Source organism: Chelonus insularis, unplaced genomic scaffold (genome assembly GCF_013357705.1).
Source record: "Chelonus insularis isolate UGA/USDA-ARS -01 unplaced genomic scaffold, ASM1335770v1 scaffold_362_pilon, whole genome shotgun sequence".
Classification (NCBI taxonomy): Eukaryota; Metazoa; Arthropoda; class Insecta; order Hymenoptera; family Braconidae; genus Chelonus; species Chelonus insularis.
Genome location: NW_023276793.1, coordinates 438,223 through 455,651, shown reverse-complemented (window position 1 = coordinate 455,651; position 17,429 = coordinate 438,223). Strand labels below are relative to the sequence as shown.

The window sequence follows — 17,429 nt, the reverse complement described above, 5'->3', positions numbered from 1 at the left end:
AATATCGTACTATTGTTTACCAAGTGTAATTAAAAAATTCTCTCCACCACAACAATTGTAGTGTAAAAATAAATATAAACTAAAAGTACCATAATTGGAAAAAGTATTTAAAATGAAATTACCTAGGAAGCTGTGAATCTGAAAAATCTAAAAATAGAAAAATAGACAGAAATGAGCTGTTCTAGTTTAAATAGTCGATAACCGATACCCAATGAGGTATTTCTGCTAAATCTTCATTTAAAGACTTCAATAGATCTATTAAATAGTGTAAATATCGAGTGGTTGATTTGGGTTTTATTCTGGTTGAAATGGTGGGTGGTTAGCAACAACTTTATAGAAGAGGGCGGTTTACGTGGGAGTAGGTCAGTGGTACGGTGAATCGAATGAGAGAACCAAGAACTGGTCTATACCTATATTCACTATCTGGGTAAAGTTAGGTAGGACGCTGATGTGCGGGTTTTGCTGATCGATAAAGGCTCCGAAGGTCGGCCACGGCTCGCCCTTTTCCTTATCCAAACACAAATTTCGTCAATGAATGAACCAATGGAAAAATTGAATTTCAAATTAACTACAGTTCTGCTTTTTCTTTATGGATGCATAATGTGTGTATGCTATTACAACATGAAACAAAGACCTTTTAAATTTTAAATTTGTGTGTTACTAATGACCATTAATTATTAATTACTCAATTAATGATGGAAATTTTTCATAATGTGATTATTATACAGATTAAAATGAATTTTACATTAAAATTCTTTATTAATAAGAAATGTTATATCATTTGATTGATTAATCAAAAATGTAGAAGATTAAATAAAATAATAACACTTCTAGATTGTATAATTGAGATAAATTAGGTATATAATTAAAAAATGAAAAAGATTCATTTTCAAGATGTTTAATGATACATTTCGCCTGAGATATTCGATTTAAAAAAGTCCTTTAACTTTAAGTAGAATTGATTTCTTTGTGACACTAACTGAAATTGAATGAAATTATAATCTTATTTAACAATCTATGTTAACATCTAAATTAAATTAATTTTATCAATGAGTTGGAAAATTTTTAATGCTTTGTTAATCTATTATGTTAAGCACTTAAAAAACTTGTAGTCTTTGCATTAATTAATTTTAAACTCATGTACATTATAAAAAAAAAAAAAACTATTAATAAAAAGATTATGCGCATGAATAAATATAATAGTCATATTCGGTGAGTCTATTAATGTGGGAGAAATTTATATTGAGTTTCTTTTCATTAAATATTTGAGATTGGTCATCCAGTAGCGTTTAAAATTCATTTATTGATTCATAGTCATTGAGAAAAAAAGAGAATATTTTATTTCTCAATACTTTTAAAAGTTTCATTCTTGCTTCTTATCAAGTACAAAAAATATTATTATTGCATCATAAATCTTTTCCTAGTTTAAAATTATTTGTGTAATTAATTAATTCATGGAAAATTGTAATTAATTTTTTTTGTTTTTGTAAAAAATATATTTTCAATTTTTCTATAATTGATGTTGTATTGAAATGGAATTGAAATATGTGGAATACAAAATATAATTCAGAGCAAACTTTCAAAAATAACTCAACAATGGAACATACAAATTTTACATCAATCAAAATTATGAATCGAAAAAGTGAAAACAAAAATCATAGCGTTACTTCCTCAAAGTCTATTATGTTAGACTCTCCCCTCCTTTATTATTATACTTCAAAAATATTTGATGTCTTCTATACAATATAAATATGAGCATACAAAAGCAACAGTGGCGACAAACGGTACATCGATCCCATCATTTACTTAAACATCCGTTACTATAATACACAATCACAATCACCTTCTAATTATGTTTATATCATCACTCTTTGTCACTCTTTTCAAACATCTCACTCTTAAACCAACTATACAATACACCTAAATAATTCTATGACAATACATAAGATGTCTATTAAGAATTGAACTAAACTTTACACTCACATCTTGTTTGTGAGATCATTATTATTCATGCTGTGTCTATATCTCTAGCATCTTAATCATAACGGTCTCATCAATTAGCTTGATTGTCAAAGTTCTATGAAGACTAGTCATGATGTACGCATCTAATGTAATGAACGAATATAATGAAACTGTAATAATGACGAGAATATCCGTAAGACAGCAGTACGCAATTTCGAGTTTCATAAATGTTAGATGATGTTGGTGATTGTATATTTAACTAGAGTATTTTCAATCTTAGTTAGACTTCCGGGCCTGTTCTTAATGAAGAATTTGTCTGCTGAAGGGAAAACCGATATTGCGGTGTTTCCTTTCTCGAACATCCCTCTTGTGCTCAGGGCAAAGAATTCCCTCCCTATTTAAATAAGAGTGCAATTGTTTCACATTGCCGGAAGTGGTGGCAGGATCTCACCACATCCGCTGGCTTAAGCTTATTTCAGATTTCAGATTTTTTTTTTATTTTTTATGATTTTGAAAGATAATTACTACTTTGAGACATGCAACCGTAAATAATTATATTTTTTGACAAAGAGAAATATATTTTTTTGTTCGTAATAAAGTATTAAAATTGTGATAATTTTAGTAAACAATTATAAAGTTTTGCAATATCAGATTATTATTTCAATAATAATTATGAGAATATTTTAATAATGAATATTATAAAGATAATTAAAAACATGGTATTCTTTCTTATTTTTTACAATCATTATTTATTTTTTTGGAATAACAAAATTTCACTCAAGTCTTCTATTCAAAAAGCAAACAAAAATTGAAGTAAAAAAATATAGATCAGTTACTGAAGATGGACAATCGAGTAATTAGCAATTTCCCTGAGATTTTTCAATAATAATTTCAATAGGAAAAAAGCTTTTAGCCAGTGGTCAACCGAGACATGAAATCATCAAAGGATGAACAGTGGAATAAGGATTGTTATAGAGTGCGTTTAGGGGTAGTTAGTTCCGCTTTGAATAATGAGAACGAGAAAAAGGGTTTACTGAGGGTACAGACATAAGTCAGCATACCGAGGTTGGGTGTGTTGATGCACCCAAGCGTGTCTCTTTGGAGTGTGTTCTCTCATGCGTTTTCCTTCAAGCTCCCACCGAATTATTCACTTCGGAAGGAATCACTTTGCGTGTCTCTGTCTGCACCAACCGTCTCGTCGGTTCCCGGTCTCACGGCGATTGTCGCCGTTATGGTCACTGCTCGCACTTCTTTCACTAAGACGAATGAAACACCGATGAGAAACGGTTGCATTTTCGCTAGACCAGAAGATATTGGAAAAAGCTATACAGAATTAATGCGTCAACGAATGCATCCGTGAGAAAAAGTTTTCGCTTTGTAGTGATGTTTAAGGAAATAGATAAATATTTTGCATTATGTTGTGAACATTTAAAGGAAAGTTTGATTTTGTTTATTCAACTGGCAGTAATTTATATTATTTCATAGTAAGGCATAAGTATTTTATTTTTGAAACAAATTACAATGAAAATAAATAATCAATTATTATTGTAACAATTAACTAATTCAATAATAAAATAGATAATATTCAATAAGTAACTTAGAATAGATTGCGTTAGGTTCAATTAAACAACGATTGAACATTAAAATGGACAATAAAATGATCACGATAGCAGGAATAATAACAGAGGTCAATCTATTTTGACTGAATTAGAATCAATTAAAGTCGGATATTGAATGATTAATTTTTATACAGAATATACATTAATATAATTCAATTCTGAATTTTTAAATTAAATTAAAGATTATAAAAAAAACAACATGGAAATAATTTAATTCCAAATAAAAAATTTTTAGATTCAATTATGTTAAATTTAATTTAAAAATAATAATTACCACTGTTATTAAATTTTTTGCATACCATTATGTACATTTGAAAATTAGAACAAATTTTCATTATTATTTAAAGATATGAAAATATAATAAATAAAATAAAAGGAGGACACGAATAGTGTAGTTATTGGTCATGAAGAGTGGCATTATTGCAATGTTCTACAAATTATAATGAAGTAACTACGTGATAAAAAAAATAATGAATGTGATTACCTATCATTCAATCACCCCATTAAAGTTTGATAATTTTTTAAAGGCTTAAAAATAAATATACTTATCAGCTAGGTCGAAACTCTTAATTTTCTTAGTGCACTGTAGGTTGTAATTGAAGAGTCGATTGACGTAGCAATGATGAATATTATCATCCATAAAAGGATGTAATTTAAATAAGCATATGTGAAAGCAGTATGGTTAAAGGATTCTTATTGCAATACAGGTATTGTTGGTATGAATATACACCTCAAGGGTATATGTGCTCTATCAAGTCTACCCCATCGAGACGTCGCCGACGCTACTCTAAAACACTCTTGTACACATACAGCTTTGATGGATTTTTTTTTTACTTTGATGACTGGAATTTCTATATTTATCCCCAGTGATATTACCCTAAGTTGTATTTAGCTATCCTGTCTTCACCAATTAGTGGATTAGTGTCTCTAAAGACACATCTGATTCACTTTGAGTTCTCGGTAAGACGGATTCCAAATGAATTTAATTACGATTTCATTCCTTTTATCCACGCATATAAATCCAGTAGTGCATTTCGGATATCCACTCGGGCGTGTTTACAAAATCCCAATTGTCATCGAGATGTCACAGTTGATCAAAATAGATATACCTTTGAAGCTTTGTTTCTATGCCAACAATATTGTGCTATCGATTAAATGTTCAAGAGTAGTCTGACCTTTGACAGCTAAATCCCCCGCAATAGACTATTTTTTACTCAGCATATAAAACTGGCTGATACACGAGATCTCGACCGTTGCCCGAAGCGACATGAGAGCACGAGCCTTTGCATGAGAGCATATATAGTAGTATATAGTAGTAGCTTCTCTCCAACATACATATATAGGACCAATGAGGGTAAAGATAGTGGCTTGAACAAGAAGGTAGCTCGTTAAAATTGTTCTTTTACCTCAATTTTTTGCTGTTGCTTTCTCTGATTTTGCACTGACTTATTCTAACAAGCCGCCAAGAAAGTACCACTAACTCGTGAGCAATTTAAGTTGTTATGAAAAAAATCCCTAGTGTAACTGTACTACTGACTGACATGATTCTGCACTTGACATTTCAATAATAACTCGGGCAATATCACTGATAATTGTGACGTATGTGATATTTCTTTTTGTTAGGGATAATCATTATTTTTTTTTTCTCAAGTAAAGAGTAATGTTTACTTTGAGGAAGCACCACTTGTCTTGGCAGCTGCACTATTTAAATGGTTTATTATAAGTTTCAGGTTGTGGACTAAGGATGTCAGGCATGAATACAGTTACTTTAAGAAGGTTTTGTTTAAAACATAACAATAGAAAAAAAACACTCATAATTAATGTAAATGATAATTAAAAACAATTAATTTCATTGTATTTATTTATTGATAAATAAAATTTATTAATATATTATTAATCAATAAATCTTTAAATGAGATTGCAAATATGAATGCAATGCTTAGAAAATACTTTTGAATATTTTTTATAATAAGAGAAATGCTATCAATTATTTATTGATAACTATAAAAATTGTTTAAATAAATTCAAATAGGATTATTGTTAGAAAAGACGATTAAATGTATTGTTATTTAAAATATGTAATTAGAATATTTCATGACTATCTATTCTTCATTAACTGTGAATAGTTGTCTATAGAATATATTGAACAGCAATTGATAATAGGTATCTATAGAACACAGAAAATAGACACACAATTTCCGTACATCTGCCAATACAATCTCGGCAACGCTTGAATGCAAAATCGAATACGTGATGTAATTACTTGAAGGTCTAATTATGAAACACGGAAATAGTTACGACCTTTAGCCCATGACATTCTACCAAGCCATCCTGATGATATTTTTGTAACTCAAAAACGTTTGCTTGATAAAGTCATCCACCATAAAAGAACTCAGATGCTGATGAATAAAGATTATTACTCTCCATTCAGACACATAATTAATGCAGAAAACTTATGACTTTTCATCTTCAGCAAAACCAGTTTTATGTATATTCTCGAGTTTTTTAGTTGACTCATGAGTGGTATGGATGTACGCTTTTTGTAGTAAAGTTTACTTTGCTGAATGAATGAATCGAGAGCTTTCGACGTCACACCTCAACTCTTCTTCCTCTTAGTTTTACTACTCTAGTCCATATGTTATAAGATGGTAACTCGGTTAGAGAGGACAGATGGCTAAACTTAGAATGCACCTCAACAGTGTGACTTTGATTCGTCGACGGATAAATGTGTCGCTCTAATGCGTCAGTAAGTTGCTGAAATTTTTGAAAGCATGCCACGTTAATTTATCAAGTAGAGGTGCATTTTTAACTTAAAACATCTTTTCAATATCAGTCGTTTCTGAAGTCAACATAAAATTCACATTTTTTACAAGACAATTTTCGAAAACCAATTAAAAACAGGTTTATCATATGAAAATTTTCTTCAAGACTTTTTAGTCAATCATAAAAATTTAATTGTTACAGTCGATTGTTCTACAATTAACTAAGAGTTTTATCAACAAAGGTTTATCGATTTTTACGCAATAAACAGAAAAAAGTATTTTTGTTTACCTAATACTAACAGATTTTTTTACAAACTACCGTTAGTCAAATTCAAGGATTTGATTTCATTAAATTGAATATTCATTTATTCAGCAAATTCTAATGTTACTTTGAAAAAACTGCATACGAATTATACAAAAAATTTATCCAGATCTTTAATTTAAACAATATTCCTGTGAATTCCATCATATTTAAATCTTTCTTGTCATCATATTATTACAATAATAGAAATAAAATGATAGTTGACAAAAGTAATTACATTTGCAATTAAAAAGCTAATAAACGATAGTGAACAGTTATGTTAATTTTATAAGTAAGATAAACTTTTTGATAATATGAAAATAAGTTTCAAATGAATATTATATATTTATTTTTCTGTATAGCATAAAGTAAGATTATTTCACAAAAAAATATATAATTTATTATTCCAAAATTAACTCCACTATCAACTGATAAAAACAACTATATTTACTCTCCATTTAAAAACCATTAGAAACTTTTTATTACAAAAAAACTTCATGCAGGATTTTAAATAATTTCCTACTTATTACAAATAAAAATTTCTTGCTCTTTCAAGCAATTAATTATTTTAAAAATCCGGCCTGTTCACATCAATTTATATCCTATCTTTCATATTCTTAAAAAAAACCTGATTCGAAATTTCATAAAATAACCTGTCGTTTATCGACCCCAGTGATTATCATAAGCTTTGACAGACTTAATCCCTGATAAGGAAGTGTATCTCCTAATTAATCTCATCTAGGATCTTTAGTCAGGAAAAAAAAATAATCAATCCTGTCCCTAGAGTACAGACACACACTTGATAGATGAGTTTCTTACCGTTTGGAGGGCTTCCAGCGCCGTTTAAATACTCCCAACATGAAAAGTATCCCTAGATACACGATCCCCAGGTACCAACGTGCTTTACGCTCCCAGGAATATATCCACTGACACGAACACCAAAGACAATCACTATCCGATCCACCTGGACCACACGTGCACTTATCTTCAGAGTCAACCGTTTTTTTTGAATTTATCGGAAAGTCACCGGGTCATCTGATCACTTTGTTTTCAATTCACACATTTATTCTCATGATTTTCATTCAATTTTAAGATTACTTTTTACATATTCATCAATTAATTAAAGCCAATTAAGAGTGTTAATGAAACTCACGATGTATCTTCACATGTTTACAAATTTATCGGACAATTTATCTATGATAAGATTATTTCCGGAATAATTTAGAGTGATTCTGATATAAAATGAATTTTTAGCCTGTAAAATTTGACGATTTCACAAGAAAACTCAACCAGTATCGGACGCAAACCAACACAATTCTGGCTTGCTCTGGCTGCTTGCCGAGCTCCAACTAAACCAAAGACAGAGACGGTAGACACACGAGGTTCTTTCCCGTTCCGGCTGGCTCGACCCGAGCTGGTTTGCCTGCCCCTCTGCTGATGCAGTAACGGACCTAGTCAACATCTAGCCCCGAGCATCACTTACATTCACACTTTAGTATATTTAAAACATATCAATCAAACTCCACTCAAATGATAACCAATTAACTAAGCTCGAAAATCAATTTGCTGACATTTGCTACCTCAATTCTAACTAGTGATCTTTGCTGCAATCTGACCTCTAATAGCTGCTTCTAAAGAGACCTCCAGTCAATGTCAAGTGACACTGACTATTTGATTACACAATTTGGGTGTCACTGGAGATCACATCCCTGCAGAAAGAAGGAAGGAAGAATGTGACGAGTGCTGAACCTTTCTTCCTCTCTTCCTTCTACACCTTGGTTGACGCGATTGAGTCGAGTAGGATCAACTTTAATTAATACAACTAATGTTAGCCGCACTGCAATAACCTGACGAAACTATTCTAGTTTGATTGTCAAGATCATTTAAAACTACGAGGTCCTGTCATTTCAATATAGATTAATTATATATTTTTCTAATTTTAAAAAAAATTTTCATCTTGCTAGTGTAATAATGTAAGCCCATCATTAACTGAATACAATTAAATGTAAAATGTTCTAACTCAAGTGACTTAATTTTTGAAACTACTGTGATCAAGTAAATAAACTATTAATATTAACATACATTCATATTTATTTCGGCCATATTCGACGATGATCGCTTTGAGAATATAAATGCAAGTTTATTGATTTTACCCTTATTCCAGCAAACAGGACGAAGGCTATTTGATGTTTTGAAAATTTTTTTAAACATCTTCTTGTAATAACGATAAGAAAAGAAACCTTCACTAATGTTTTATTAGCAAAAACATTTTTTTATTCAAGAATATTGTAAATAGTCTGTCTATTATTTATACTCTCAGCTTTATAAGTATACCTAGTACTTTTTCAACCGGAAAGAGCTGAAGATTAAATTGCATTAAGGAGGTATCTGACTTCATTAATGTAAATTGAACAAAGTGGGTCAGGAAGTTGTTTAATAATATTATCTTTTTTATTCAAATGAAGTATAAGTGGTTTTTATTCATTTATTTATATAAAATATATAAATTCATTTGAATTTTTATTTATGGCAATAAAGTAATTTTTTTTTTATTGAAGCAAGTTTTTAAAAGCCTCAAGCATTGATAGAAGGGTTCTAATCTAGAGTGTTGAATGCTTCGACGAAGGGTGCTTTGCAACTAAGTACTTGACCCATCTTTCTTTTTCACCTTTATCAGAGAAACTAGATACATCTAGGTATTGCCAATAATTCCTCTATTCAAGGGAACTTAGCTGCAAATATGGTACTCAAGAAAATGATATATTTACATATTTCACAATAAATTTTTCAATTTGTTGAAATCCATACATTTATTGGAATTTCGATAATAATAGCCATATTGATTTCAATGTGTTATTATCTTGAATAACGCGATATTGATAATTTTTTTTTCAAAGTTTGGTTTACTGTTCCCCTATTGTAACTGAATACAATACTTTGATTTAATTCCATAGAACTGTGCGGATTTGGTGCTAAAGAACAGATTGTTAGCAGAAACGTTAAAACTGGTTGTGGAATATTCAAGAATAACCAGTATAGTAGGAAATTCAATATTTTATATTTTTTATATTTTACAATATATTGTGCATCATTAATTTTTTTTTTAAAAATTTGTAATTATCATTAGTATAACAACTTTCGATTTAATTACAGTTTTTTTTTTAAATTTTACTATTGATTTTATCGAAACAATTTATGTTGAATAACTTTTGATTTCTACAGTGGCTTTTATTATTCTTTAATAATAATTCTATGATGAATGTTTAATTATCTTTCATTATGGAAGTAATTAATGATAATAAATTATTATAATAATGAACTTATTCAAACAATATGAATTTTATCAATCACAGAATATTCATAAATTGTTTTCCAATCATGTATAACTAACTGCACATCGAATTTAATATTTTTTATATAAAATAATACAGCTTTTACTCATTATTATGAAAAATAATTGACATAATAATTATAATTTAATTTAATCAATATTTAAAATAAAACAAAATACATTACCTCGAAGTTTTTGCTATAATTTCCTATTATTCGAGTTATTAGGAAAAAAATCCTCTCGGGTTCATTAAAATTCAATTTGTGTGGTTATATACTAAAGCAATATAACCAATTCTCAAGAAATTCCGCAACAAACTCTTATCAATGGCCACTTCTTCTTGTAGCTCCCTAAAAACCCATCCTACCAAGTGATTAGTAAGTATCAAGATCGAGCGCAAATACAAAAATAATGATCAAGAGTTAGCAAGAGTTCAGGCAAAGTCGATGACCGTAAGATCGAGTGAATGAGAACCGGACTCTTGTTACCGTAGAAAACCAAAGTAAACCAAATGGACAGTAGTTAAGACCGTGCAGGTGGAGGACCAGATGGTTAAACGAAGACCAGATAAAAGAATGGCAGGAAGAAATGGTTGGCATGCCGCTTTTCTCTGTTTCTCTTCAGCTGCATTAAATGCAGTACGAGCATTTTATGCTTGACGTGTCAAGATTAATAGAAGCCCCAACAAATTATTTCAATTATCAGTTTTCCTTCAGTCGTTTTGTGGATGAGTGAAAGATGAGGTATTCGTGATGAGGGGATGGATGCTCATCCGCACTAATGTATATTAATAGAGCGAGGGAGAAAAAAAATTTAGCTCTGAACAGAGTGAATCCAGTAACCTTTTGCAAGTACGCTATATGTACATTATAAACCACAGAATTTTCACTGATTAAACACTAACCATTTTTCATTTTCCCTACATAAGACTAAAAGTCAATATTATTTATTTACTAATTTCATCCATTTACTTTGCACACAATCATTATTTATCTATAACTCATTAAACCTGTTGATTGAGATCGTCAAATAAAAATTATCAATAAGTTTTGTATTAAATAATGTCAATGCGTTTATAGTATTTCTGTAATAATAATTTAATTTAATTATTGATACAAGTATCAATTACATGTTGAAGTTTTATTCCGAGTAATTTAATCATCAACTTATGCCAAAATTTTATCAACTATAATTTCTACTGTCATTATGCTGTATTTTGTAATTAGTAATGCATTGTAGATTGAAAAAAAAATAGAAACATTTTCTGCAAAAACTTTTTGTTAATTCAAATCTTATTACATTAATCAATGTTTAGAAATTATAACATGCATTGTGTAACATCTATTACTTTCAAATAGTTTTTTACAAAAATTAAGTAATTCAAAACACTGTTGAATATTTACTAATTTTCAATTACATAATTAACTGCAAATATATGGTTAATTTAAACAATTCATAGCTAACTAACTTATTGTCAGTATTATTTTATAAAAATTTTATTATAATAAATTTTTTATAAAATAATACTGACAATAAATTGTAAAAAAAAGGATTAATGAAATTTTATTACATAATTATAACTTCAAAAAATAGTCGTAATAATTAATAATTTAAAACAATTAATTCACCAATTCAAGTTTTAAACTTACACTCATTAAAATATTTCATAGATGATTTACTTTTGGAGTTAATTAAAAATCATTCAATAGAACTGAAATTTGTAAATAAGAGACATTTTATTTTGAAATCTTTAGATACAATTTTGAAATAATAGTTATTTGTGAATTAGTCCCAAGGTGATGAAGAATAAATTAAAACTCTAATTATACAGTCACTGTACGGTTTTTTATTCAAAATTATTTTTAGTAGACCATAAATTTAAAATATATTTGCATTGCTGAAAATTTCATGTAAAATACTAAAAAAATACATTAGATCTCTTGCACAAAAATATAAGTTTGTAAAACATAGTCAAATTTTCAATGCTTTTCCAACTTCTGATGGGTAAACTAGCCATTCAGTACCGAAACCTAAAACTCCAAGTAGTGTATTCAAAAGGAATGAATTAGGGAAATCGATTTTCTCACCTTTATATTTTAGTTTAGACATTCAGAAAAGGATCTGACGGAGTTGAGTCAGTGTTCATTCATTTTAGTTTCGAAACTATGACGAGTTTAAACAAGATTCCAAGTATCTAATGCTCATAATTTTTTTTCAAAATAAAATAAAAATGTCAATGTTCTACGACTACATGTTATTTACGGTATCCTGATGCTACAAAATTTTGAGAAAAATTTTTAAAATATCTAAATAGTAAGTAACTATTTTACCAAAAGTATAATAGATCTATATTTTGCCATTATTTGTTCAAAAAAAAAATAATTGTTCACAATTAAATGTTCTATACGTTCCATAATAAATATCATGAATTAAATTTGTGTAAGGTAGACTGTAAATTTTAGTGTTTTATTTTAAAACATTAAAAGTGTTTTAATATGACGTCATCCATTTGATTAACATTGTCTCGAAATTTACAGTGTAAACTAATACAATTTATTTGAAAAACTTTTCTGTAATGATATAAATTATACTGACTTTTGGTTGAAATACAATAGTGTTACAAATACTTCCGATCATGTTTTTAAAGTCATCTCTTTGAAAATAAATTAGTAACAATTATTGTAAAATAATAATTTTGCATTAAAGACATAAACAAAAAACATAACTTTTAACTTATAAATAAAAAAATATTATAGAAATAAATAATATATAGCCTACATCATTTGAAATTTCGTAAACTCTAAAAAAAAATGTATGTTGTAATAATGAACACAATTTTTTATCATTGATTTTCTAAAAGCATCTAGTTCCCAATGTTACTTTAAATAGCAAATATAAAATAGTGAACCTATCAGGAGTTGTCTGTAGTTAAAAAATTAATTAAAATTTTTGTTGTTACTTGTAAATTATTGTAAATTTTTGTATTCGTCACTATTTTGTTAAATTTATATGTTCTGTGCAAATGAACTTTTCCATCTAAAAGTTACTTCAGCCTCATATAATAAGCACGTGTTTTTATATAATGTCAATATAAAAGGCAATTAAATTGTGATATAAATACTGAAACATTGTAGTTGATTGAACTACATCAATTACTTAAGTATCTCATTGTATAAAATCATTAATAAATGTGCTATGAGATTACTGTGATGAAATGCTATCTTTGGAAAAATTATTTCTTGAATTGAATATCAGATGAAAAAACTTGAAGCTTATTTTCTAAATATAATTAAGTAGTAGCACCAATAGCATGAGATATGCAAGAGAAAAATGGATTGATGATGCAGATGATGGAAGACTACCTTCGGGTGACCTGTAGGCAAAAATATCTTCTTAGTATTTGAATATCACTTAAAGTTAAATAACTGATAATTTTAAAAGCTCTCCACACCATTAGTCTGAGTTAGTAAATTTTTTACCAATTGTACTGTTTGGAAAAACTTTTTGATTTTGTTATTTTTTTATAATGAACATCAGTGAAATTAAGACGAAAATTTTATTACCATATAAAATAATTTGCCCAGTCAAAATCTGATTGTTAAATGAATGATGAACACAAATAAAGATAGCATTACTCTGATGAATTATGTTATCCCAATTAACACCATTGTATTGAAGTTGATTACATTGAAAGTTTGATGTTTATTTCAGCTTGATAAAAAATGTTCAATTGAATATTTATTACTATTTATTCAAACATACATAAGTAAACGACAAACAAGCTAGTGATCATATTAATACTTTTTACAAATACAATTCAGTTAAATGCAGTGTAAATCACATATAAAATCGTCTGGACATCATTGTTTATTACAAAAAGCTTTATCGATTTAAGATAGTGCGGATGAAAGTGCAAGTGGATTGAGCTTTGATTTGGAAAGCGAATTTTTAATTTGAGGATTGTTGTTGGTAGCGTGATTCTAGCTCTTGGAGTTTTAAAAACTTCTTGAAAGCGTTTTAGACTAATAACATTGAGGAAAACAATATTATTAGGATGCTTAAAGGAAACTTTATTGAAAAAACATTATCTTTGATGAAGTGTAGTTCTACAAGCATTTAGGAGAAACATTTATATATATATATCTATATATAAAAATTATGGTACCAGTAATATTTAAAAAAAACATGGTAAAAAAGTATTATGCATAAATGTCATGATGTCAACAGTTAAAAATCAACATAAAATAGTAAATAGGATATCACAAAGTTATTTTTCCCCATAAGTTACCATTCTTGAACGAATAATGGCATTAAATGCATTATAAAAACCAATGGATTTGTTACATATTAACCAAGGATTGAGTGGCCAACTGTTTCAGCAATAATTTTTGATTTCTTGACTTTAGCTTACATAATGCCAATAACTCCACAGCCCCAACGGTCTCCGGCATTTCCAGTGGTATTGGACAATGGTTGGCCACCTTTTCCTAAATCATCAGCACCCGAATGAACTACCACAGAACGGCCAAGAATGCTATCAGGTCCAGTTAAAGAAATGACTTTGTCAGTGATATTGATGGTGGCCACTCCTTGAGCATTGGCTTCAATGTTGCCAAGATCGCCAATGTGTCTTACAGCATCATTTGGTCCACCGTGAGGTTGCTAAAAATTTGCAATGTTACTATCATGATCAAGTTTGTATGCCTAATGAGACTTACTTTAGATGGATTAAAGTGAGCACCGGTAGAAGTACAGTTCTTGCTAAGGTCACCCTTCTCATGAATGTGGAAGCCATGCTGCCCTTGAGTAAGTCCAGAAATAGTTCCAGTAACGGTGACTGGTCCATTAGGAGTGCTTTGTACAAACTTGACACTTCCAGTTACCATTTTGCTACTGTCATGTGGCATAATCGTAACTATTGCCATGATCTCCTGGCTCACGGCCACGCTAGCAATCGCCAAGAGCAAGATAAACGTTTTCATTGTTTTGAAGTTTTCTGCAATAAAAAATAATGGAATGAATGATCTTATTTACAGTATCTATAGATTATTTACAGCGTTATCTTTCGGAAATATTATTAAAAAAATTGTAAACAACTTTGAATATGTCTGGTATTTGAAGATATTCTTTCCAATTTCAATTGCTTCTGCTTATTATGAATCCGCAGTAAAAATAACTTCTTATGGATTATTTATTTATGTCTAAGATGTTTAAATTTTAAATTTATTTTTTTTATCTGTTATGTAATATCGTAACATTTTGCAATGATTGAAATAGTTTAAAAACCATTCATGATAGATGATTCATGATAAAGTATGTGAAAAATAATTAAATTCTGTATATAATTGCTGTAATAATGCAATTTATCAAAGGATAAAATTATACTTTAATTGCTATTTCGTTTAATATGTTCAACTAACCTTCTTTATGTCAATTGTAGTATTAATATAATACATTTATTCAAAAGAATTTTAACAGTAATAACGTTTATAAACGTTTTCAAGTGTTGGTCATAAAGTATTTTAATTAATTAAAATATAATAATAATAATTTTTACGTGAAATTGAAAACTTGGAAATGAATATTTATAATGGGTATTTTAAAGAAATTTACATTTTTGAATTCTCATGTAACACTACATTAATTGGCATTGTAATTAAATAATTGCAATTAAATTTATTTTTCATTCTTTATGATAGAAATATCGAATGAAATTTTTTTAAATAAAAAAATTAAGCCTTACGAATGATAAATCTGAATTTTTTTCTACTTAATAACTAACTTAATGTTTAGTTACTTTTTATCAGAATAGCACTTGAAATTTTGCCAATAATTTCAGTGGCTACTATTTTCGTCAAGAAAGAAAGATTCTCAATAAAAATATAGAAATTTTTATTAATAATCATCCATCAGAGACAAATTATAATATAATTCTCTAAGTCGTTTATTTACAAAATATAACATAATTTAAACATCATAAAGTATATGGTAAATTATGAATTTAAAAAAAGAGTCGTTATGGTGTCTACATTAGAAAAAAAAATGCTAATAGATAACATGAAATTACAATAAGTCGAGATAATAAAAAGAAAATGCTAGTAACATATTTACTGTTTGCTACAAAAATGTGTGTAAAAAAAATGATAAGCAAAATTTTTAAACTCATGCTGCTAAAAATATAAGTAAAGTAAGTATTGAAAATAACTGGCCTTCAAATCGGCGATGCGTATGATAAAAAAAGTGAAAGTGTACCAACCTACAATATTACAGCGCAAAGTTATGAACAGTCTGACTAGAGATGACCATGGTTGATCAACTTATATATGAGTCTGAAAGAGCAAATCCCCTCATGTCTCTCTTTCCCTCACGAAAATACTCATTACAGATGATTTGCCTGAATAAACTACACTCTCGAATTGAATAATCAAAGCTCATCACACTGAATAAACGAACGCACGCTCACGCACTTATGTAGTTTCTTTAGCTAGTTTAATTTCCGCAACGAGATTTGCAGAACTAGGGGCCATAATAAATAAATAAAAAATGGATTAACGAACTATTCTGTCTCCTTGACATCCCATACATAAAGACATATAATACTATTCATTAACAAATTGTTGTCAACAGTACTTGGGTGAGTGATAAGACAATAATTTTAGACCTTGATAGATGTTTGATAAGAAAAAGAGCTCAAAAAAGTAGTGCGAAATTACTCAAAATGATTTCGAAAGCAATAAAAGAAAGTAAAAGATGTCAAACTAAAATACTCTAATATTTTTATTCTTACTTATTGTTGATGTTGTTGATGGAGTTGGACACCTTGGCACTGTTTTTACTGAAAAAATGAAAATAACTGCAAAGGAAATCAGTACTAATGTCAATAACTGGATGAGTATTTAGCACTGGAAACGTACTGAGAGACGAGAAGAAACTGAAGTTGCTTCGCCAAGATGTTGCAGTTATAGTATAACATATACATCATGTAAACATAGAAACTTTCTACATGTGTCTGTGTACCCCACCTATCTCGCGGATGTGGTAATTACCGCGACAAGTATTTATTTCCATGTATAAACGGCAATTGGTATTGGTATTGGCTGTGTTGTATTATGCATCAAAGAATGTATCAACAAAACTGGTTTACCTTGTGTAACTTTCGTTATAGGCTCTTTTTGTTTTTCAGAAGTTCCTCTTTAGGTTTTTATGTCAACAGGAGGTTTAGGAAATTAATGTATAATTTTTTTTAGCAACTATTTTGATTAGGTATTAGCTTAGTTAATCCAATTTCCGTTTATGAAGAGCTCAGAGTAATTGTGTCGTGTGGAAGATTACTGGGTACCCTCAATGGATTGCAGGATGAATAATGCGAATAAACTGCAATCATTAAGATATACCTATTGAATACTTAAGTTAATAGGCGCATTAGAATTTTTTAATAACATTTAATAATTTGT

The 17,429-nt window shown here is 28.8% G+C and overlaps 2 protein-coding genes across 7 annotated transcripts in view; both read right to left on the bottom strand.

Moving 5' to 3' along the window:
* LOC118073641 (uncharacterized) overlaps window positions 1-8,006 on the bottom strand; it is an 86,201-nt gene extending 78,195 nt beyond the window's left edge. For all 4 annotated transcript variants that reach the window (XM_035094274.1, XM_035094276.1, XM_035094275.1 and 1 more), the window contains exon 1: window positions 7,464-8,006. In XM_035094274.1, the coding sequence (XP_034950165.1) occupies window positions 7,464-7,504 (41 nt within the window). In that variant the 5' untranslated portion in view covers window positions 7,505-8,006. The remainder of the gene's footprint in view (window positions 1-7,463) is intronic.
* Window positions 8,007-11,801: 3,795 nt separating this feature from the next.
* LOC118073644 (superoxide dismutase [Cu-Zn]-like) lies at window positions 11,802-16,910 on the bottom strand. 3 transcript variants are annotated; one of them, XM_035094288.1, is made up of 4 exons: window positions 16,763-16,910; window positions 14,694-14,971; window positions 14,387-14,637; window positions 11,802-13,348 (listed from the first exon to the last, which is right to left on the bottom strand). In XM_035094288.1, exons 2-4 carry the CDS (start codon window positions 14,955-14,957, stop codon window positions 13,255-13,257), a joined length of 609 nt encoding a protein of 202 aa, XP_034950179.1. In that variant the 5' UTR covers window positions 14,958-14,971; window positions 16,763-16,910; the 3' UTR covers window positions 11,802-13,254. The 3 variants fall into 3 exon arrangements, with proteins under 3 accessions (XP_034950179.1, XP_034950178.1, XP_034950180.1); XM_035094287.1 differs by lacking the exon at window positions 16,763-16,910 and adding an exon at window positions 16,232-16,356; XM_035094289.1 differs by lacking the exons at window positions 11,802-13,348; window positions 16,763-16,910 and adding an exon at window positions 16,232-16,356 and having other exon boundaries at window positions 13,721-14,637.
* Between the last annotated feature and the right edge of the window lie 519 nt (window positions 16,911-17,429).